This window comes from Xenia sp. Carnegie-2017, unplaced genomic scaffold (genome assembly GCF_021976095.1).
Source record: "Xenia sp. Carnegie-2017 unplaced genomic scaffold, XeniaSp_v1 HiC_scaffold_24, whole genome shotgun sequence".
In the NCBI taxonomy this organism is placed as follows: domain Eukaryota; kingdom Metazoa; phylum Cnidaria; class Anthozoa; order Malacalcyonacea; family Xeniidae; genus Xenia; species Xenia sp. Carnegie-2017.
The window spans coordinates 3,737,582-3,762,292 of NW_025813487.1; the positions used below are offsets into that span (position 1 = coordinate 3,737,582).

The window sequence follows — 24,711 nt, forward strand, 5'->3', positions numbered from 1 at the left end:
ACGTGACGGTATACACGTAAAAACTGCGCTGTGAAATAAGTGGAAGAGACTACTAAGACGCCTGTATCAGACGGACCAGGACAATGCTTGAAAATCAGGTATTAAAGTTTTGTTCTTTTCAAAATATATAATTTCTGATTTTATTCATTCATTATGCTGACATTTATAATGTGTTTTTTACAGAGTAGCTATGTCTGTAGGGGTAATAACTAGACATTGAATAAACGATCAAGTTGGACAGAAGCACGAAGAAACAAGCGTCCTTATTGGAAGATTCCCACTTGCGACTTTCGTTATGCATACTATTAATCAGTATAACGCATTTTTAAATTCAACCGTTAAAAAATTTCCGTAAAACTGAATTTTCACAATTGTCAAATTTTCGGACAAAACACACGAGTGAAAGCCAGCTATTAATGAAGGTCTTAATGAAGCAATATAGAAATTTTGATCGAATGAAATCTAGTAGACATCAAAAATAATTTGTATGCAAGCCACTACGTCACTTTGGTCATTTTATTTTTCATTGTTTTGGTCGGTGAATGATCAGGTCCAACGAATTGAATGAATTTTTCATATGATTTATATATGAGCTGCTACTAGTTTTTATTTTTCGTCTATTCATTAAAATTTTTGTTAACACTCTGCACTCTTTCATTTTTTGTTCTATACTAAAGTTTTCGTTTCTTTTGTTCAAACACAAAATATTTGCGGTGTCAATAAATAGGGTAGTCAGCCCGCTTTTTTTGTCGCCGCTTTTTTTGTCACTTTGCAAATTTAAGATACGAACGACGAAGCTACGATCTGACTACGCTGCATGTTAAAGTAGATCATCTTGATCATTGAAAACAACAAAAATATGAAACATCTTAAAACAACAAAAATTTTACTAAATTTTTCTAAATTTTGATCTTTTTATTGATTGGAGGTTTTTTACCGGATACACCGGTTTTCCCTCCCATTTCGTTTTGTTTTGGAAAAAAACAGTGTCCACATTTGGGGCCAAGGAAGTAATTTGTCATAACATAATTTATTGTAGCTATCATGAATATTCACATTTATTTTTTATTTCTCGGCCTTTGGGTATATTTCCCAAAACACTGCGTTTAATAAATATAATGGCGTACATTTTGAAAAAATATGTACGCAAGTTTTCTGCTCAGTCAGATCTTCTAAGACAAATTTTTTAATCTTCTGCATCAACTGACTCAGCGAGAAAATGAAGATGATTTTATACAGTATGGAAGTGTGATTTGCGTACATAATGAAAATTCCATGATTCTTTCATTTCACTAAGGAGTCCTTTTTACTTAAAATATTGCTTTAAACATGAGGAATGTGACGAATTTTTACATTACTCACGGTAATACGCTTAGCACAATAATATTAGCACACACCATTCAACAATTTTCTCCCCTACCATGAAGTGAGATGTTTTATGCCTATACCAAAACATTCCCAATGATATAGAGAGAAATGATAACACCAAATACACAGAGATTAATCTTGATAATAGATAGTTTGAGATTGAGATTTTTAAACTACAATGTGCTTCTCAACGTCATTGCTCATCTGAGACTAGCATTATCTTAATGACTATTTTCATTGCATCCTTTACTGTTGTATCAACATTGTTTTTTCTCATAGCTAAGTAATTATAATTGAGTGCAGTTGATGTTTGAAATGTGTTCGTAAGTTACAATGGCTTATTCAATAATAAAGGTTCTTTATAATAAGAACTGACTTATGCAAGAATATACATGTATGGAATTTTTGATTAAGCAAGGCGAAAAAATCCATTAACAGTTTCGAAAATCGTGTCTTAATCATTGGCATTCAAATCTTGTCTTAATTAGGTGATTCTCTACCCCTGAGTTAAAACTTGTGAAACTTTATAAGATTTAGCAGTAGTCCTTTGGAATTTGACTAATCTCAATGTTATTATGTACTCTGCATGAAGTTCTTATTTATGTATTTTTATTTCTATAACAATTGTTTTTAGTCAGTGATGTATACTTAGTTAAATAACTAAAATGTTCTACATATATGCTATTAATGTTTATAATACTGCTTGTGGAAGGAGATCCTGACTCACTCTTCATCTTCCTTCGTTATTTAAATGTGTTTATGTAACAAAACTCACAAGGACAAAAGATTGATGTAACAATAAGGTATGAGCTATGATCACCATTTTTAACTGATATGTATGTGTTCGCGTTGTTTATATTAAATCTCTCATACGTTTGTTGGGTATGTGACATGTAAAGAACTAAAGCAAGCACAATTTTGTTCACACAGTCGTCTTACTTCTAAAACAGAAGTAATTTAAGAAAAATTAAGCGATATTTTAGAATTACACTACAAACATAACAAATTAGCTAAAGCGGCATCTCGAAACAGTATGACTAAACATGTATGAGAAATCATATCTAAATTGATATACCAACTTTCTAACTTTTGACAATAGCTGCATGGCAAAGGAAAGCAAAACGTTCTCAAAGGCATGGGAGAGGAGAAACAATATACTTGTCTACGGAAAAAATGGGAATCTGTGAAAATTTATGTAGAAAGGATAGCATGTCCAATCATGCATCACCTCCCTTTTTTTACCGGCGCCACATTTTACTAATCGCTGTGTGTCTAACAAAATGTGGTTAATTGTATTGAGCAAATTATTCATTTGAAAAGTAAGAACATTTGTAAAATAAGCAAATGTTGAGCACAGGAAGAATGTATTTACAGTGAGAAAGAACGCAACCGAATCTATTTTTGTGAAATGTTACATGTTTGTTTAACAGTTTTAAGGTTTACTTTCATTGCAACCTTTACTGTTGTATCTACAGTGTCTTTATTGATCATAAGTAATTATAATTGCGTGCAGTAGATGTTTGCCATGTATTTATAATTTACAGTGGTTTATTTAATAACAAAGGTTTTTTATAATATGAACTGACTTATTCAAGAATATACATTTAGGGAATTTTTTATTAATGAAGGGAAAAAATCCATTCACCGTTTAGAAAGACAATTGTGTCTTAATCATTGGCATTCAAATCCTGTCTTAGATAGGCCATTCTATATTCCTGAGTTAAAACTTGTGAAATTTTATAAGATTTAGCAGCAGTCTTTTGGAATTTGAGTAATCTCATTGTTATTATGTACTCTGCATGAGGTTCTTATTTATGTATTTTTATTTCTATAACAATTGTTTTTAGTTAATGATGTATACTTAGTTATATAAGTAGAATGTTCTACATAGATGTCATTAATGTTTTATAATACTGTTGGTTGAAGGACATCCTGACTCACTCTTCATCTTCCTTTGCTATTCAAAAGTGTTTATGTGACAAAACTCACAAGGATGAAAGCTTGATGTTACAATAAGGTATGAACTTTCATCACCATTTTTCAACTGATTTGTATGTGGTTGCGTTGTTTATATTAAATCTCTCATCCGTTTGTTAAGTATGTGACATGTAAAGAACTAAAGCAAGCATAATTTTGTTCACACGGTCTTCTTACTTCTAAAACGGAAGTAATTTTAGAAAAATTAAGCGATATTTTAGAACTACATTACCGACATAACAAATTAGCTAAAGCGGCATCTCGATAAAGTATGACTAAACATGCATGAGAAATCATATCTAAATTTATATACCAACTTTCTAACTATTGGCAATAGCTGCATGGCAAAGGAAAGCAAAACACTTTCAAAGGCATGGGAGAGGTGAAATACTATACTTGTCTACGGAAAAAATGGGAATCTGTGAAAATTTATGTAGAAAGAATAGCATGTCCAATCATGCAGCACCTCCCTTTTTTTACCGGCGCCACATTTTACTAATCGCTGTGTGCCTAACAAAATTTTATTAATTGTATTGAGCAAACTATTCATTTTAAAAGTAAGAACATTTGTAGAATAAGCAAATGTTGACCACAGGAAGAATGTATTTACACTGAGAAAGACGCATCCGAACCTATTTTTGTGAAATTTTACATGTTTGTTTAACAGTTTTAAGGTTTACTTTCATTCCATCCTTTACTGTTGTATCTACAGTGTCTTTATTAATCATAAGTAATTATAATTGCGTGCAGTTGATGTTTGACATGTATTCATAATTTGCAATGGTTTATTTAATAACAAAGGTTTTTTATGATAAGAACTGACTTATGCAAGAATATACATGTTTGGAATTTTTTATTGTTGAAGGGGGAAAAAACCATTCACGTTTCGCAAATCGTGTCTTAATCATTGGCATTCAAATCCTGTCTTAGATAGGTGATTCTCTATTCCTGAGTTAAAACTTGTGAAACTTTATAACGTTTAACAGTACTCATTTCGAATTTGAATAATCTCAATGTTAAATATGTACTCTTCATGATATTCTTGTTTATGTACTTTTATTTTATAACAATTGTTTTTAGTCAGTGATGTATACTTAGTTACAGAATAAAACTGTTTGTTTAAGGAGATCGTGACTCACTCTTCATCTTGGTTTGGTTTTTAAATGTGTTTATGTAACAAAACTCTAACGGATAAAAAGTTGATATTACAATAATGTATGAATTATGATCACCATTTTTTAACTGATATGTATGTAGTCGCTATCTTATATTAAATTTCTCATCTTTTGTTAGGTACGTAACATGTAAAGAACTAAAGCAGGCATAATTTTGTCCACACGATCGTCATATATGAAGTCTTATTTCTAAAACAAAGGTAATTTTACGTAAGTTAACCAAGGTTTTGTATTTACATTTCTAACTTAACAAATTTGATACCAAAGCATTGCGTAGTATGAAGTATGACTATAAACAAATCAATGTTTGTTTCCATTTCAAACGAAAATCGTTTGATTGATTCTATAAGTGGCTTTTAAAGCTATATTTAATACCACGACTGGAAAGTAGGTTTCATTTTTTGTTTCAAATTATCCACTATAAAATTTGCGGCTCTTACACGAAGAAAAGGTTTGATAATAAATAATTCTGAGTCAGTGATGCGCTTGACATTCACAGATGCCATGTCACATTAAGTAGTATCGAGACTACCGGTTCAGGCACACTTCGCCCCCTGGTAGGCTGAAAACATAAATCTGAGCGCCCCAGCCCTAGTTCATTTACACAGTGCGAAGTAAATGTATACATGGTTCCCGACAAAAAATCGCACCGGTTCTGGCGTACTTCACAGTTTGAGAAGGAGTATACACAAATCTAAGCGCCCCAGCTCTAGTTCGCGTACGTGGTTCACATACATACTAAGCACACAGTAAGCACATAGGTCGGCAGAAAAATCGCACCGGATAACGCAAAGACCAAACTCGGGACAACTGCAGGAGCCAAAGACGGTCGGCCCACCCCCAGCGCCTGTGCAGCCGGCCGTCGGGGGTCTATTATTTATTTAGACATAAATTCTCACATATTGTATATCCAAACATTCGAAAGTCATGAGGCAGAGCAAGAACAGGTGTGCGTGGTTATTACCCGGAAACCCACCACATGTGGACGTAGCTGCATGGGTAAATACTGCGTATTTCATACCTGCGGTGCGAATAGGGTGCAGCATATGTTTGTTTATAAACAGAAAGAAGCAAGAAAAAGGTTTGCTAGCGTACTCGCCGAATTAATTTCAACATTTATAATTGATTTCGACATTTAGAATTAATTTTGATTTAGAAAAATGTCTCCCCTAATGCATACCAACGAGATTTGCGACACTCGAGATGGATACTGTTAATAAACTTCTGCAACTATATGACCAAATTGTATCAGCGGACACGCGCTGAACGCCTCTCTTAAGGCTCTTCAACCGCCCGCTGACCCAACACCCACGCCAAGAAATGTCACTCTGCCTATCCATAAGCCGCGCACGCGCATGCCTATCCCCAAACCGCGCAAGCATAGGCCTATCCCCAAACCACGCAAGCATAGGCCTATCCCAAAACCGCACAAGCGCAGGCCTATCCCCAAACCGCGCAAGCGCAGCTCCGTCAAGTCTACCGATGATGAAATTGATGCATCTTGACATTACGGGGGTGAGCGCACCCACACCGCTCTCTCAGGTCGAACGAGTGAAGCGTCAGAACGTCCTTGCTATCAACGTGTACGGTTGGGAAGGCGGCGTCGTTCCTTGCCGTCTGAGAAAAGTGGAGAGAGCCCGCATAACTGTGAATCTCTTCCTCGTCTCGGATTCGAAAAATTCCGAAAAATACCACTACACTTGGATCAAGGACTTCAACCGCTTTCTCAACCTTGAATCGAAGAATAGGCACCGGCTGCACTTCTGTGATCATTGTCTTTACGGCTTCACCAGACAGGATTTGTTGGAAGAGCATAAGCCTGAATGTCGAGGCATCAACCAGGCCCTGGTTGCCATCACAGAATGCCAACCCCCGGAACAAATGACAAAATCCGCTTTGAGAACTACCACAAGCAGCTCAAAGCGCCCTTCATCATCTACGACGACTTCTAGAGTCTGGTCTGCAAAATTGAGGGCCCCGCGCTTAACCCTGAAAAGGGCGGCATCCAGTAAACCTCCAGGCACGAGGCACGCGGCTACTCGTACATAGTCGTTCGTTCCGACGGGGAAACGCAGCCGCCGCAGCTCTACCGAGGGCCTGACGCGGCCAAGCATTTCCTGGATGCGCTCCAAAAAGAAGAGCGTAAGATCAAGGCGGTGTTGGCTAACTCCGACCCTATGCCATGACAGGAAAGGACTGGGGGAGCCACAAGAAAGCCACAACCTGCTACGTTTGCACTAAGCCCCTTGAAGACGATTCTGTGCGAGACCACTGACACATTGCTGGCAAGTACCGAGGTGCGGCCCACAATGAGTGCAACCTCAAGTTGCGGCTCAGTCCGAAGACGACAACCATACCGGTTGTCTTTCACAACCTGCGAGGCTACGACAGCCATCTCATCATGCAGACTATCGCAGACACTGAAGGGAATGTCACCTGCATCCCCAACAATGCCAAGAAATACATCTCGTTCAGTATCGGCCAGCTTCGATTTATCCACAGCGTCCAGTTTATGCTTTTACGTCTGGATAAACTGGTGGAAGCCAGCGACCCGCAAGACATGCGCATCACAGCAGACTTCTAGCCAAACCCCAAGAGGCGTACCCTCCTGCTCCGCAAGGGGATCTACCCCTATGAGTATATGGACGGCTGGTCCAGATTTGATGAGGGCTCCCTCCCGCAGAAGGAGGCTTTCTGCAGCAAACTCTACGTTAAAGGCAATTACCGATGACCACTACGCCCACGGAAGAAAGGTCTGGGACTCCTTCGGCTGCACAACCCTCGGCGACTACCACGACCTCTACCTTCGGACTGATGTTCTCCTCGCCGACGTCTTCGAGAACTTCCGAAAACTGTGCCTCGAGCAATACAAGCTAGACCCGGCCCACTATTATACGAGCCCAGGTCTAAGCTGGAACGCTCTCTTCATTGAGACGCATATCAGTATGACCAGGAGGAGCTTCGCCAAGGCCAACAACCCTAAGGTGCTAGACTACGATCCACGGAAGCTAAAAAACTGGATCCTGTACTACGACGCCAATAACCTGTACTGCTGGGCAATAGAGAGCTTTAGCAAAGACTACGAGTACGACTACGACTACGAATAACATTGTAGCGACAACAAAAACACGTAGCCGTCATCAATCTGAGTACGATGTTTTGTAAAAAATTCGTACTCGCGACTACGATGTCTTTTTAAGCAAAGAAAGTAGGTATATTTTTTTATTGTGAAAGATATTAGTTTACAGTACTATTTTCGAGCATACAGGCCTTACTGTAGAACCTTTTTTGAGTGCATATGTGCATTTAAAAGCAAAATATGACCTTGAAAACTTTCATGTATTTCGTACGCAAAGTGAACGTTAAACAAACAATAAAACAGTTTAAATATATCGAACATAAAATTTAAAATAGTAAAGATTTTTCACTCTAAAGAGTCCTATGCTTTCGCAAAATCAGTATTACCGATTAGTTGATATCATTATTGACAAATGGAGCCGTAGCTGCTTCGCAAACGCCGGTGTTTTTCACAATAAAAAGGCTCGTTCTGTTGTTTATACTAAAACTAAATTTTGACGAAGCGACAACGACAACAAACTTCCTAGTGCCATTCCCTTACACGGTCAAACTTCGTACTCGATGCATTGAGCTTTATAAGACCTGGAGGGGCAAAGGGGCCTGGGCCTCGTGGTCAAAAACATGGCGGTAACGGCGGATTTTGGTTGTCAAAACCATTGAGTTCTATAATAACTAGAGCGGCTATCTCAAGCGCGGCCTTAGATATCTTATGACGCCAAAAAAATGGCGGATTTCGTCCTTTGCCGCTGAGATTTACCGAAATCGACCGCTTTTCCGAAAATTCTATAATTTCTCACTCCCTCCTGAGGAAAGAGTGAGGAAAATGTATGTGTGTATTTGGGATTCGGCAAGCAATTTTTTGATGAAAATCAAGGTAAAAACCTTAAATTCATAACAGCGAGTCAACTGTGGTTGTCAGTTATCTGCTCCTACGAGGATGCATTTATAACTATCGACGAAAGACCTATATGTCGGCTACACATGTATGAATGCAGATGTGCGTCGTTTTCTTACCAGCGTCAAACTTGTTTGATCGATTAAACTCTTTAGTCTATACAAAAAAGTATATCATAGTTCATCTCCACGGTTCACAAGAGAGAAGTCAGCTTATTTGTTATCATTGCTATTTTGCTTCTTTTCATGCAATGGGCAATGGCTTTTTTCGCCACAATTGTAGGATTTTTACTTGTTTCTTTAAAAAAGTACATATTAAATCTCTGGATATTTACGGATTTTCTGTAATTGAGTTTCATATGAAATTTCAAAAAGACTCAAGTCTGCATAGGTTTGGTAAATGAAAACAAACAATATTGTATAGAAATTACTTTAAGTAACCTTTTTGTGATGTTCTGAAGTGCAAGTGCATCAAATACTTGTAAAGTTATAGCACATTTTGATTTTGTTGTATTGATATATGAATTGGGCAAAATGCAAATAATTATCAAAACACTTATGCTTCCAATGGTGTTTATAATTCATTTGTAGTTTTAATAATTCTACCTTTCTTTTTCACTTTGTTTTGTTTTTCCTATATTTGCAATAAAAGTGCACTATAATTATTCGATTAACACAGTTTTCATCTCAATAATAAATTTCATAAGCAGTTGGTAGTGCATTTTGTTCTCTGAGTATCCACATCTGGTGTTTTGTTCATACAAGAATGATGAAGTGCAAGTAGATATGTCATAGCAAGGCAATAAAACCAAATGAATTACATACCTATAGTGTGCTTTTATGCTAGAAGCTTAAAAACTTTTTAGAAATTAGAATATTATTGTATTATATTACCTCTATATCTTCAATCTCATGATAAGAAATAAGAAGCAAAAATTTGTAGAAAAGCTTTGAAAAGTGAAAAACGTTTCTTTAAAAAAGCAGCAATAATGCATATGATAAATCTCTGTACTCTAATAGGTAAATAAGCTCAAATTTTTCTTAAAGAAATATAAGAAATATATAAGAAATATACAGTACAGTAACTTTAAAGGTTTCATCACTGAATCTTTAATGCTTCAGTGTAGTGCATTAGATATTAGTAACATTCAAACAACACTCAACTAATATATTTTGATAAAGATATGACATGATTTAAACATTAAGTTACATAAAACCCAATGGCTATACAGTTTGAAGCTTCACATCTGCATCGAGTCATCATCAATCTCAGTACAAATATTTACATAGACACAAACTTTATGGCCTTCCATTTTACATGTTTGTGAATTGACATTTCATTAAGCATCCAGACACACACAACCTTCTTGCCATCTTTCTTTGGATCATGAACTTTAACTTCAAAGCATTCAAGGCATCCTTAGTGAATCCATTGTCTCCATCCATAGAATTTGACCACGATCAAATTAAATAACTCTGGATAGGGCAGACAATAAATCAATTATCTTTACAGCATTATCATTTTTTAAGACTCTGCCTGGTCAATAACATCTTCCAGTCATCTTTACTCCTTGATCGTCCCTGCATGTTGTCAGCAAATAGAACATAACAAGCTCTGCTCCAAATCATGGGTACCGTTGGGGCTGATCATTTCTTTTTGATACTTACTCACAGAGCAAAATGTGTGCAGGGTCTTTTTTGCTTTAGGGAAACTATTTTGCAAATAAATGGGTAAATTTACGATTTCATGCATTAACAAATGGCAGAAAAGTATGCAGAATTTTATAAACAAAAACAGGAAAACATCAGTATATTTGGCGTTCAAGTCAGTCTTAAAAAATACGATCTTTAATATGTATTTTATGGCTTTTCAAGTGCATGTATAATTGCTTTTCAATCGTTGACGGACTAACAAAACAAACAACTACCTCACCTGTGAGAAGCGATATGTTCCTTTTTGTGGAAACTACGACATCCAACAATTGAACGATTGAAGTGTTGGCATTATAAGAGCAATGCCAAAAAAGAATCGTCACAGAATATGGAACTAACGATATCCATGTTCTGTGATATCGTGTTTGTTTTTGAAAAATTCTTTATAATTTACTATAGACACCAGGGGGAGGTCGAGAATATTATTTTTCTGCAAAGCGATCGTTTCAGCGGAAATACGTCCTTTGGCCGCCATTTTTTTGGCGTCCTCGCCCCAGTAAAGTTAGCCGCTCCAGTTATTATAGAACTCAATGGTCAAAACTTCCACTTTGAGAAAAATTTTTAACATTCGCTCCCTCCCGAATCCGGAACTCTGTTACTGCTTATGTCAATGACAACCAGCGAAAACAACCACGATACCGTAAGCATAAAATATTGAAAATAATGCTTCAGGTTTTTGTGAAATAGACACTGTTATGATATACTCATGTTAGATTGTTTACATTCGTATGCAAATTCTTATAGAATCACGTGATATGTAAATTACCTCGTGGTATGTAAATGAATTCATTAAAAAGTTCAAGTTGATATCACAACATGTTGTCAGAAGTTGTGGATTTTTAAGCCATTTTCTCAATCAAATATCGCTAGAAACAAGGTTTAAACACATCAATGGATAATCTACGTGGTATACCGTTTCCGTCAATGGATTGGACAGCCAGAAATCTTCCAGAAACCTTCAGAAAGTTCAAGAGGAATTGCGAAATCGTGTTCGCTGGACCGTTAAATGATCAAACCGAAGCCGTAAAAGTAAACTACCTCAAACTCTTTCTTGGTGACGAAGGACAAGACATAATCGATGGATTGGACCTCACAGCCGACGAAGAAAAGGAGCTTGACAGCTACTGGTCGAAACTCCAACAATACGTGCGACCGAAGACAAATTTTCGCGTGGTCCGAGCTCAGCTCCGTGAATCAAAACAAGCGCCAGATGAGACAATCGACAACTTCATGACAAGAGCCAGAATACTCGCTGATGATTGTGAGTACAAAGACAAAGAAGAACAACTAATCGACACACTTATATTTGGAGTTAATTCAAACGAGGTTTGCAAGAAATTACTCACCAAGGATAGCTCTTTGAAGCTCCACGACGCCATGAAAATAGCTCGCGCCGAAGAAGCATCACAGAAACACGTGACCGCCCTCCAAGAAACTAAAACAATAAGCGCTGTAAAATCTACTCCTAGAAACCAAAACCGTCAATATCATCAACGTAGCCAGACAACTCAGTCCCAAAAGTCACCGTATCGCCCAAACGTCAGACAAAATGGATGTCTCAACTGTGGTCGCGCTCACAATCGTGACGATATATGTCCAGCCCGGAATGACAATTGCAACTTCTGCGGAAAACGGGGACATTGGGAAAGAGTTTGCATCACAAAGCAATATCGCCAGATGGATAGGAGCCAGCAGAACCCTAGACGCGAATCATCAGCCAAAACACATGTCAATTCCTTAGAATACGCCGGAACGTCATGTGATGACTACAACGCCACAATTGACTTCACCTTTGACTCCTTAGAGTACTGCGCCTTAAAGGGAGAGGAACTGTTCTCTACTGTCAGAATTCACGGAGAGAGAGGACCGTACAATCTCCGCTGCAAGGTGGACACCGGAGCGCCTACCAGTGTGATTTCAAAGAAAATCTACCGTGAGCTATTCCCTAACGATTTTGATAATTCCGGAAAGCTTAAGCCAGAAACAAAGATTATGCCTGCCCAAGTCAAAGTTAAGACATACGGTGGTTCAGAACTACAACACATTGGGTATTTCACCACAACCATACGCCATGGCCGAGAAACCGCGCAAGTCCAGTTCCTTGTGACAGAAACTGACGATACCCCTTTACTTGGCCTACCTTCTCTACGCCAGTTAAGATTGATCAAAGAGAGCTGTAACACAGACTGCACCTTGTGTAATAGCCAAACAGGCATATGCCACATTAAGACCCAACAAAAGCCCATCCAGATTTCCAAAGACTCCCTTCTTAAGCATTATCCTGAATGCTTTAAGGAGATTGGAACACTTCCAGGAAAATACAAGATACCCATACGAGATGATGCTATCCCGTGTAAGGACGCCCCAAGATCTGTGCCAGAAAGTCAGCGTGAACCACTCCGCAAGGAACTTCGACGCATACAAGACATCGGTGTCATAGAGAAAGTCGACGGACCCACAGACTGGGTTAGCAGCATCGTGGTAGTGCCAAAGCCAAACGGCGATGTGAGGATCTGCCTGGACCCTAAGCGACTCAACGATGCGATCAAACGTGAGCACCACTACATCCAGAAACTTGAAGACGTGCTACCCCAACTCAGTAATGCCAAAGTCTTCAGTAAACTTGACGCCAGATCTGGGTATTGGAACGTGGTCCTTGACGAAGAATCAAAGCTCTTGACAACCTTCAACACTCCCATGGGTCGCTATTGTTTCAAACGCCTCCCATTTGGTTTGGTATCTGCACAGGATATCTTCCAGAGAAAGATTGACAAAACATACGACGGATTGCCAGGAATCATCTGCATCGCCGACGACATCGTAGTTTACGGCAAAGACGACAAAACACATGACGAAAATCTTTTGCGAGTGATGGAGAGAACCAAAGAACGTAACCTGTCTCTCAATTATGACAAATGCCACATCAAGCAGAGCAGCATTGGCTTCTACGGACACATCTTGACCAGCGAAGGAATCAAACCCGACCCATCCAAGGTATCTGCCATCAAAGATATGAAGCAACCTCAGAATGTGAGCCAGTTGCTATCATTCCTGTCATCAGCCAAATACCTCGCTCCATTCACCCCAGATCTATCTGATCTCTGCGCACCACTCAACAAACTCACTCGAAAAGATGTTGATTTCCAGTGGGGACCTGAACATCAGGAAGCTTTCGAGCGAATCAAAGACAACATCGCAAATGTTGGAGTCCTAGCTTATTTCGACCCGACAAGGCCTGTGACAATCCAGTGTGACGCATCAACGGAAGGACTCGGAGCCATACTCTATCAAGACAACAAGCCAGTAACAGTTGCCAGCAAGACCCTAACGAACACAGAACAGAACTATACCAATATCGAGCGAGAGATGCTCGCCATAGTCTTCGCTTTGACAAGATTTCATCACTACACGTATGGACGCCACGTATTAGTGGAATCAGATCACAAACCCTTGGAATCAATTACCAAGAAACCAGTCTCAACTGCAAGTCCCCGGATTAAGCGAATGCTACTCAAGATCCAACCATATGACTACACTGTCAAATATGTTCCTGGAAAACAATTGCCAGTTCCCGACATGCTTTCAAGATCACCAATTCCTGGACCAGAGATACCTCAACTAGACGTCAGCATCGGATCTCTTGCACACATGACTACGAGCCGGCTCGAAAAAATCAAGATTGCAACACATCTTGATCCGTTACTTCAGAAACTTACACACCAAGTCATGGTAGGATGGCCTGAGCATCGCCAAAACTGCCCCATCGACCTTCACCAGTTCTGGAATTTCCGTGACGAGATAGCTGTACATGATGGTATTCTCATGAAAGGCGATCGTGTAATCATCCCAAAGACATGCCAAGCCGAGATACTTCACCGGATACACACAGGACATCAAGGAATCGAGAAATGTCGACTTCGTGCTAGACAAGCTGTCTACTGGTATGGCATTGACAAAGACATCAAGGACATGGTAAAAAGATGTGCTTCCTGCCAGCAACACCAAACTTCAAATCCTAAAGAAACGATAATTCAACAAGAAGCACTGAAACCTTGGGAAGTCGTGTCATCAGACTTGTATCACTGGAACAATGCTAACTACCTGTTACTTGTCGACTACTATTCCTCATACTTTGTTGTGAGGAAACTATCATCAACCAGATCTTCAGATATCATCAGCAAACTTAAGGCCATTTTCGCTGAATTTGGCATACCCCGAAAATTAGTGAGTGACAATGGCCCTCAGTATACATCACAAGACTTCGAGAAGTTCACCAAGGAATATGGATTCGAACACTCAACCAGTAGTCCCCACTACCATCAAGCTAACGGGAAAGTTGAACGCTTCGTCGCTACTGTGAAGAATACCTTACAAAAATGCAAAGAAACGCATCAAGACCCAGCATTAGCTCTTTTGGCTGTACGAAACACACCAATTTCCTCTACAGTACCTTCACCAGCGGAACTTATGTTCCAACGTAAACTCGACGATGGACTTTCGTTCAAGAGTTCCTTTCACCAGACCGCCCAACAAGACATTTCTCAACACAGACAACGCCATGTCCAGCGATACGATAAAAGAGCCCGCGATCGACCAGATCTGGCTATTGGCCAGAGTGTACGGATACAGAATCCAACCACCAAACTCTGGGATCCTGCTATTGTTACACAGAAACTAGTAGAACCAAGATCATATGAAGTCAAAGCCAGCAATGGAGCCACCTATCGCCGCAACAGAAGGCATATCAACACCACAGATGAAGACTTCACCAACACAGATACAGAAGACCTTACAACTTACTCAGAAACTGAACCGCTGCCAGACGATCCAGCAAGGACAACTTCATCCCCTTGTCGCGCAGTACCACAAGATAATATTGTCATAACCAGATCAGGAAGAATTAGCAAACCCCCACAGAGACTTATTAATATGTAGCTACTTTGACATTTCAGAGAAAGGGGAATGTTATGATATACTCATGTTAGATTGTTTACATTCGTATGCAAATTCTTATAGAATCACGTGATATGTAAATTACCTCGTGGTATGTAAATGAATTCATTAAAAAGTTCAAGTTGATATCACAACAGACACACACATTTAAATGAGGTAAATCTACTGTAAAATAACGTATATTTTGTCAAGTAAAGCTATGTTATAAAATATCAAACGGCATTCTTTACACTGTCAATGTATCGTTAAGCTTTAATGCATAATCCCATGCGCAATACTTGTGTTTTTGACTGTTTGTTAACAGCTTGGTGCAACTGTCTTTCTTAAATAGATGGGTAAATCTTAGTTAAAATGTCCAAAAAGGAGTCAGAAAAAGTTAGCTTACCACTACGACTTAAGTCGACTGGAAATATATTATAAGTAGGTATGTATTTTTTTTGAGTTTTTTTTTTGTAGGATTGATTCTGGGTGTCTTATAAGGTATTATGATATTCTGATAAATCTACTGAGAACTTATAAAGAAAATATCTTGAACTAGGAAAGCAAAAGAACGAAATTCAGAAATTCTATAATCATGTTGCTGGTTCTGTTTTGAGCCAAGATATTAGAAACTGGATTGTTATTGACAACCATGGATCTACTACTGAACAGAACTACATTAATTTCCCATTGAAAATACGATTTCTTAAATTAAAGTGCATTGGTTTCTCTGACATAACACTTTTCTTATTGCTGCATGAAGGCAAACCTGTTTAAATAATTATAATGTAGGTGAAGATATTTAGCATGTTGTATAATTGTTATTATACAGACATTATTTATAATATTATGGCCTTGTGTAATGTATGTCAAGAACTTATTAATTCTCAAAAATGCTAACCTTCTTGCACTACTTTTCTCTTGTGTCCTTACAAATTACAGTTACCTATACTAATTTTTTCTAGGTTCAAACAACTTGACAAATTTTTGAATTTTACATTATGCCTTTGAATTTTTCTTTTTGTCTTTTGGTAAAAATATCAGTAAATGACTTAAAAATCAAGTTTATCTAAAATAGTATTTTGTACAAAGTAACTATACATAATTGGAAGTCTCATGTTGAAGGCAGATGTGGCTCTTTTACTAGATTGCTACTCTTATTCTTTTAAATGATATCGTAATTCTTCAAAAGACATAAAAAGTTCTTTGCCATCAATTTTTGCTTCTTACACATTCAACTTCATTGCAACCAATGCATCTTATTGTGAATTTTTAATCACCTGGAATTGAAAAACATATGGACTTTGTCAGATGATGCAGTACTGTATTTAATGTTTCATGCATGTCATTATAAGCTTTTCTTGAGCAAATATTTCAAGGTAGGAGCAAAATTTGGCACATTATTGAACAAAGTAGTTTTTATCTTGATTTTGATGTACTAACCTGTTTACTACACTGTGTAACAAACAATTCATTTACAGAAACACCAGATGGCATTTATAAAACTGTTAGCATAAAGCAAACCTTTACACACCATCATCATGATTGTCCATAATCTGTCAAATTGTCCAGGCTAGCTGTTTAATACAGGTATTTTTTATTGTACGACATGTACCAAAGAGCTCATTAATTAATCTTGCACTGCATTTGATTTCAATACAGCTCTGTCCTTAATATTTGCTTCATATTTTCAGGAAAAATATCATGAAAAAATCCTCCATTTCAACTCAGTTAAAACAAGGAGTTTTAAGATATGCATATCTCGATAAGAACTGGTTGCTTTGCCTCGTCTAGCAAGCGATTAAGTAAAGAACAAATAAGAATGGATAAACATAACTTAAATTATAACTTTATAACTTAGGAGTAAAAACATTCACAAAATATATACCATCACACTTCAAGTATTGACTTAAAACAAAACACTGAACACTTTAAATGGTAAACAATCTTACGTTGCTTACCGGTATCATGAAATGTTTCCTTTTCTGGCATTACTTCAGCATCCGTCTACCAAACAAGTTTGCAGCATGTTTTAAAGATAAAATTTCTAAAAGTTTTTGTGCTTGGCATTGATATTTTATATAATCGCTATTGTGGTTGTCAAATCCGGGTGGGCGAAAAAAATTTCATTTTATGAGCCCGCGTCTTTCCGCTGACTTTGACAACCAAAATCCGCCATGTTTTTGACCACGCGGCCGCGCGCTAATAATCTCTTTTGGTTGACGTTTCCTCTCCAGTTATTATAGAACTCAATGACTCGATGTCGTATCGTACTCTTGCTAAAGCTCCCTAATAGGGGGCTAATAGGGGCTAAGTCTTCACTATTTTAAGATTTATGTACGATATGTTTGTACTGTTTTCTTTTTTGTTTACCTTTCATTTTGCGTACGAAATACATGAAAGTTTTGCAGGTCATATTTTTTTTTTAATGTACATCTGCCCTAAAAAAGGGTTCGAAATTAAAGCCTGGATGCTCGAAAATAGTACTGTAAACTAATTTCTTACAGAAAAGAAAAATATACCTACTTTCTTTGCTTAAAAAAGACATCGTAGTCGTAACTACGAATTTTTTACAAAACATCCTACTCAAATTGATGACGGCTACGTGTTTTTGTTGTCGCAACAATGTTTTCGCGCTAAAATGACGTAAATCGTACTCGTAGGCTCTGCTAAAACTCCCTAATGTCGCAGTCACTACCGACAGGCGCGTTCGAGTGGATCGACCAAGAAGATGCGAAGGCGGCCCTGGACCAGTCTGTGAATGCAGAGAAGGGCTACATTCTCAAAGTCGATCTGGAGTACCCAGAAGAGCTGCATGACTAGCACAATGCATATCCGTTGACGCCAGAACGCCTGAAGGTTGACGACACGTGGATTTCGGATTACCATCAAAATATCCTTAAAGATGTGTATGGGGGTGCGTCTCACGAGGTCAAAAAGCTCGTCCCCAATCCGCGCGACAAGACCCGATACGTCCTGCACTATCGGAATTTGCAGCTCTATCTGCAGGTTGGCATGCGCCTGAAAAAGATCCACAGGGCGCTCCGCTTCCATCAAAACCCATGGATGGAGCACTACATCCAGAAAAACACCGAACTCCGGAAGAAGGCAAAGAGTGACTTTGAAGTCAACCTCTACAAGCTGCTGATCGACAGCGTCTTCGGCAAGACGATGGAGAACCTCCGAAAGCGTGTCGATGTGAAGCTGCTCCGGCCAAGCGAGACCGAGATACTCCGCAAGCTTATTGCCAAGCCGACATTCAATCGGCATCTCATCTTTGGCGATGCGGTAGACCTCGCAGCCGTTCACATGAATAAAAAAAGTCTGCTGCTCAACCGGCCTGTCTTCGTGGGCATGAGCGTTCTCGACCTCTCGAAGCATCTGATGTACGACTAGTACTACAACTATCTCAAGGTGCAGTACCGGTTGTCAGCAGAGCTCCTCTACACCGACACAGACAGCCTTGTGCTGGAGATTCAAACTTACGATGTATACGCCGACATGAGGTGCAACGCCGGTCAATACGACACCAGCAACTATCCTAAAGACCATCCGCTGTTCAGCACAGCCAACAAGAAGGTGCTGGGGAAAAATGAAGGACGAGTGCGCCGGGGCGCCTATCACTGAGTTTGTGGGACTCAGGACCAAGATGTACTCTATAATGAAAGCCAAAGGTGTTAAAAAAGTGATAGGACCTCATCAACTAAGGCAGCGGTGTTTCGGTACCAAAGGGCACCACTTGGATTTTCTCGTGCACAAACGTGCGCTTGGGCCAATTGCTCAAATAATACAACACAGGCTTCCCGCCTTCAACTACAGTCCGCTGGGCCTGGTGGGAGGTCACACTCCAGATAGAATCGGTCGCCCTACGCCGTTCGCCACCTTCGAGGTCGCCAGGCGCATAAAAATACCGCACCATAACATCCGATGGCAAGCGTCGCTCTTTGAAACCAACTGGACGAAGCGCTGGTGCAGCGTTTTTGGCCTTAACGCTCTTCTTCCGAATCGCAAGGGAGGGCTTTTGGCCTGTCAAACGAGTAGTTTCATTATTGAGCGCTTTAACCACCTCAGGTAATCTTGATACCCATTCTTTTTTCCTAGTTCTGGGCTCAGCCAGCTCGCGATAATACTGATACCCAAGCAATCGCTCCGCCAAAGTTCGATTAAATCTTTCTACAATCCCCTGATCTCTATGAACCCCTGCCTTACCCTGTCGAATCGTGACACCATTTTTATCACACGCTTTTTGCACAACCCCACGGAACTCCAAACAAGGGTCGACTTGTAAAACTTTAGGCGATCAAAGAGGCCGACGGGCATAAATAGACTCTAACGCCTTCCCAACCTGGGTTGCTGTCTTGTCAGTGATTGCCTGGGCCTCCTTATACCGACTTGCTACGTCGACGACCGTCAATGCGTATTTGAATGTGCGTCTTCCGACTCGATCGTGAGGCAGAAACAACAGATCGGCCTGGTGGACCTCATTCGGGGTGCTGATGTTAAACTAAGGGGGGGGGGATAGCACTTCGCGTTGGTGCGGGCAAGTAGATCTACCAGATGGCCTTTTTTATTAGCCATTCATGAGCCACATCCTCGCCGACGCCAACCTCTTTAACCAGCTTTAGGATAGCAGTAAGGCCAAGCCAGTACTCCGCAGGACTGTAGTATACCTCTGCGAGGCGTTCATCGACGCTTCCGTCCGTAGTAACGCGACCATGCTTTGTCGGGCTTTGACACTACGTGTCGTGGGCGCAAAGACAGCATGGCGACAGGACCGCATGGCGCCCGCAGACAGCCGTTCCTCGACTCTGCACTGTATACGTACTCGTAAACATGACCCGCTCGGGAAAGGCCTCCAGAAAATATTTGCGCACCTGGAGCTCTGCATATGCTTCCTCTATTCCAGCGAGCGCATGTCCAAAGCAAGCGAAGACAAGCACATGCGTTCCAGTACAACAAACAGTTAGCAAGTGGTCCCCCCGTCGACCGGATCATGGAGAGGGTAGATGTTGTCCGTGTTGCTGATGCAAAACTGCCCATTGTAAAGATGTGGTAGACTGTCGTATCTACAGACCCCAACGAACCGTCTTTGGGCTCGCTCGGCCTTCACCAGGCGTTCGATGTCAACTTTCGAGAGCGGGTAATCCATTCCTTATACTGAGCACAGCGGGAGGCTGTTGGGAGCCGTCACCAGGATGGCCCCTTACGCGAAGAATGCCGCTATCCCCTTCGCCCTCGGTGCGCTCAGCTCGCTGGGGGACAACGTCGTTGACAGTATCTTCGGCGCTGGTATTCTTAACAGCAACATGTCTCACCCCTCCGACAACTACCACGTGGAATATGTGCCATCCCGCGAGCAGAAGACGGGCGGTGCAAAAAGATGGATGCTGGAAAGACTCGCAAGACGACGAGAACAGTTCAAAGAACACGCGCAGCGCCAAGGTCGACAACAAGACAGAAGACGGGGGCGTCGAAGCGCGCAGCGCCTAGAAGAACAGCAGGGATACGACGGAAGACCACGGAGTGAGCGAAAAATAGCGGTTTGGATGAACTCAAGAGCATGCTCCTGGATGCTGCAAAGAGCATGGTCAGAGAGCAGCGAGCGCGCAAAATTGAGGGCCATTTCTAGGTTGAAATCGTCAGCCAAAGTTTTGGCACCCAATGTCCTTGCTTCGGCGCCCGCGTCGGCTTCACGTTTCCATCAGCCAATCAACAATAGCATCTCCCAGGCCTTGCGGGCAGCGTCCTCAACCCCCACAAGCACCCACATCGGCCAGTCGTTCAACATTTAGAGCAGTGCATATCTTTCCAAAATGGATTTTCGGCTGTTAGTTCCAGACGCCATCACAGGCGCCCGCGCCTCCTGTTCTTCCAAGTGTTATCGCGTGCGATACTAGCACTGGTGTCGGCAAACACCCCGCTATCCCCAGGCTTGAATTTCACAAAAAAGAATGGTTTGACGAGCTTCTGCCTTCACTCAAAAAATAAGGGGCAAAATGTTTTGCTCTTGGGCCAGAGCAATATGGGCAAGAGCTTCTTCATGAAACGGCTCCTTGCTCACGTTTGTCCGAAAAGGCTGTACGTCATTTCGAACACCTCCGCTGATCAATATATCCAACCTGACACGGTCTTGAAATATTATTTCGTCATGCCTGAATCGACCGACGATACAAGTATAGAATCCGAGTCCTACGTCATCATCGACGACATCCGCGTCATGAATCTCAAATGCGGAACGCAGAGGGAATGCCTCTATAAGTTCTTTACGATGTACAGCCATCATCTGAAATTGAACGTCTTCTTCCTCTCCCAGAGCTTCGACAACATAAAGAACATGAAGTTTAACACAAACTTTCTCTATCTCTTCCGATTCCCGGATAATTCGAACGTGAAGTGGTTTCTTAATACGCTCTTCGGCGGCACGGGCAATAAACCGGCTCTCATCTTCAAACTGTACGAGAAACTCTTGACCCGCTGCAAGCTCCCGATCCTCGCTATGGACTGCACCAATCAGCGATTCGCCTATTATTGCGACGAAAAATCTATTGCAGTGGACTTTCAGTGAAAGCTTTGCTTTCTCCGTCATTACCAGAAAGTTTTTTAAGCTTGCTAACAGCTTTGCATCTTTTTTAATTGTGAAAAAATTTAACCAAGAATTAGAGGAAGAAGTTCAGGCGGGATATCACCAGATTTTTAGAAGTATGTTTGAAGAAAATGGAACATATTCGAGTCTGGATGGTCGATGGTCTCCTACAACGGCTTGAGCGAGTGGCGGATGGTTATCGCTCGGCTTTTCTCATCCCAAAAGCACGGCGGCTGGACGTCCTTCAGTTTATCGAGAACCAACCCGAGCACATTATCAAATGCACTAAGTCCTTTATGGAGGTCTTGGGTTATCTCCCCGATGGAGCCCGAGCAAAGGGCACTGGAGCACCAAATCGCCACCGGGTTTTTATCTCCTTCTTGCGTAAAGTATTGCAGTATATACCAAACCATCCCCTTGCTAAGTTGAGATTGCTGGAGCTAAAAAAATACCCAAGCGTAAAAGAGCTCTATGCCTTGTTCGAGGACCACTCTAAGCTTCTCAATGAAGAGTCGGTCCTGAGCGCGGTCAAATCCAGGTTGCTGAACTATTCTGAAGATACAGGCCAAGTTCACGACAGCGTCGCTGATGTCCGTTTGAAAAACCAACTCTCGGCAGTCACTACAACCGCGCCTTCTCTCCAGACTCGGAAAGTGGGAGAGTTCAATCGCTTGCTGCTGCTCGTCTTTGGCCGCTTTCTGGGGTCCAGAACATCCCCGAGGCATTTCTTAAAAGCAACTATTTCACTTCGCGTGCGCAGCTGGTACAATTATTTACGGAAAACCCTCAAGGGTTTGAAGCAAATCTCAGGGAGCCTCAGGCGGATCAGGATATGCGTGTTGCCATCGTGGCTGACTATCGCGTGCTTGTGAACAACGTAAACCTACAGTTTCTCAGCAGGTATCCCTTTGAGGTGGTTGCTAACGCCGTAGTCGACTTCGGCCATCCCCAGTTTCGCCTGGCAAGGCAGAAGTTGCAGGAGATCAAACAGGATGCTCCTGCAGTCCCGGGGTCATGGCAGAAGTTCGGTGATTTGGAGGCCTTGCTTGACACCTACTCCAAAACACCCGAGAGCAAACTTATAAATTATGATCGTCATTTATGCCTAGAAGTGTCAGAGGCAAGATGACTATATTGAACGCTCGAGGCCTTGTATGACTGTTTCATGGACATGGCATTTTGGACGACCACTTGGGATTATGTGGCTAGGTTGTAAAATTTTGGGGAGCAACACTATTTTTTTAGGGAGGGGAGCAGTTGTAGACGTGAAGTTATACTGTATTATAACAACAATATAATTTGTCACTAGTTAGTTTTTGTGGGTAGCCGCTGTGCATGCGCGACTAACCACTATGCCGTACTAAAAAAGTGTCTGAGTGAGGCAGTGAGGCAGGCAGTATTTTTTCGTCGTGATATCCTCGGCTGTGTCATTGGTGATAGTCGCATATGCAAACGATGACGAATAGATTTGTTTTAAGTAAAGTCAATACTTATGTTGTTCTTCAATTACCTATGCTTTAGAGCGTATAATCTGCACTTTTTTTAGTGACTGTAGTCAAAACCTTGCAGCTGAAAATATCATTCATTTATACGCTTTACTGGTGATTACAGACGTCAAATATATCTCGTTTGGACAAAAAATACAAGGAACTTGATACTCTGTGCAGTCCGTACTTGTATTTTGTTCGGTATTTTATTCATATGTTGCGTTGTTTATCTCTCACCATGTGTTCTATGTTTTGGTGAGGAAAATGTAAAGCAGATAGGAGATAGTTTTCTTTATTTTTATTTCAATTAGTAATGATGACAATTTGGATTTAACAGACTGTCAAAAATGACAAGGAATTAAAATATATGATTAGAGTTAAAATATGGTCCTATGGGGGGCTACTGCAATTTAGCGGACACCTTGGACGCTGACCCAAACCGTACCCTATAATCACAAGCAAATACGAGCCCACGGTCACAAGCGCTTCGGTCAAAAATTAAATTGGAACAGAATCATCAGCTATATAGTCCTATCAAAATGTTAATAAGCAAATATTCATACAACACAGCAAACCAGTTTAATATGTCCTGTTAAAAAAATGACGTATCATTTCACCACACGATTGTTAGACAAATAAGATATATTATTTATTAACGAGACGTTTATATCGCAAGTATTTGCTGCCTCTCGCCCCGAGTAGGCGAAAAATATTATCGTTTTGATTTTTTTTTCATTGAATCAAGTCTACTGTACTTATGCCTTGATGTAAGGTCAATTACTGGGTCATGTCACTAGGCAGGGAACACAATTTTAATCGAAAGAATGAAATGAAGCACACAAGTCTTTATAAATGACTTGTAGTACTATTTTTAATTCAACCTTCTAACTTTTGTGAACATTTTTTACATTTTAAATTATACCTTTTTTCACAAACTCATTCATAATTTCTAGAATAAAAAATGGTTTTGCCACCTAATAAAGTAAAGATTGAGGAAAATGGATATAGTTGTGCTCATTTTGTACATTGCAAATTGAGGCTTTTTGCACAAACTCGTTCATCATTTCTAGCTTGAAAAATGGCTTCACCACCTCAAAAACTAAAGTTAGAGGAAAACAGATCTCGTTTAAGTAAACTTTTGGTCAATAAAGGAACACAAGCCTTAAAAACAACATTGCAAAGCATTATAAACCTTCAGTCATCAAACTTAAAAGATAAACTTAATGATCCTTCTACAAAGAATAAATTGACATCACTAAAATTCAAAGTCATCAGCAAACAGCAGTGGAGCCTTCTTTACCCGTCAACTGGCTCACCAGACATTGAAAACTTTGATATTTCTTTATTGACTGTCTTATTGCGTAACATATGTGGTCTAACAGCGCCACCTTGTGGATGGAATAATCTTCCTTCCACTAAACATTCTTCAACCTCAGCAAACATTGCAAGAATAAAGTTTTATCGGAACAAAGTGTATGGTCACATAACCACAACTAGTGTAGAT

General features: G+C 40.3%; 2 protein-coding genes across 2 annotated transcripts in view; both read left to right on the forward strand.

Moving 5' to 3' along the window:
- The first annotated feature begins 1,951 nt into the window (after positions 1–1,951).
- The window catches only part of LOC124451968, a 25,568-nt gene continuing 2,808 nt past the window's right edge, over positions 1,952–24,711 (forward strand). The window contains exons 1-4 of the mRNA XM_047002564.1: positions 1,952–2,171; positions 3,295–3,385; positions 4,639–4,720; positions 24,278–24,711. The exon at positions 24,278–24,711 is cut by the window's right edge and continues 2,808 nt beyond it. Coding sequence (XP_046858520.1) covers positions 24,286–24,711 — 426 coding nt within the window. The 5' untranslated portion in view covers positions 1,952–2,171; positions 3,295–3,385; positions 4,639–4,720; positions 24,278–24,285. The remainder of the gene's footprint in view (positions 2,172–3,294; positions 3,386–4,638; positions 4,721–24,277) is intronic.
- LOC124451356 (uncharacterized protein K02A2.6-like) lies at positions 11,089–15,292 on the forward strand. Its single transcript, XM_047001966.1, has one exon. It carries the CDS (start codon positions 11,097–11,099, stop codon positions 15,138–15,140), a length of 4,044 nt encoding a protein of 1,347 aa, XP_046857922.1. The 5' UTR covers positions 11,089–11,096; the 3' UTR covers positions 15,141–15,292.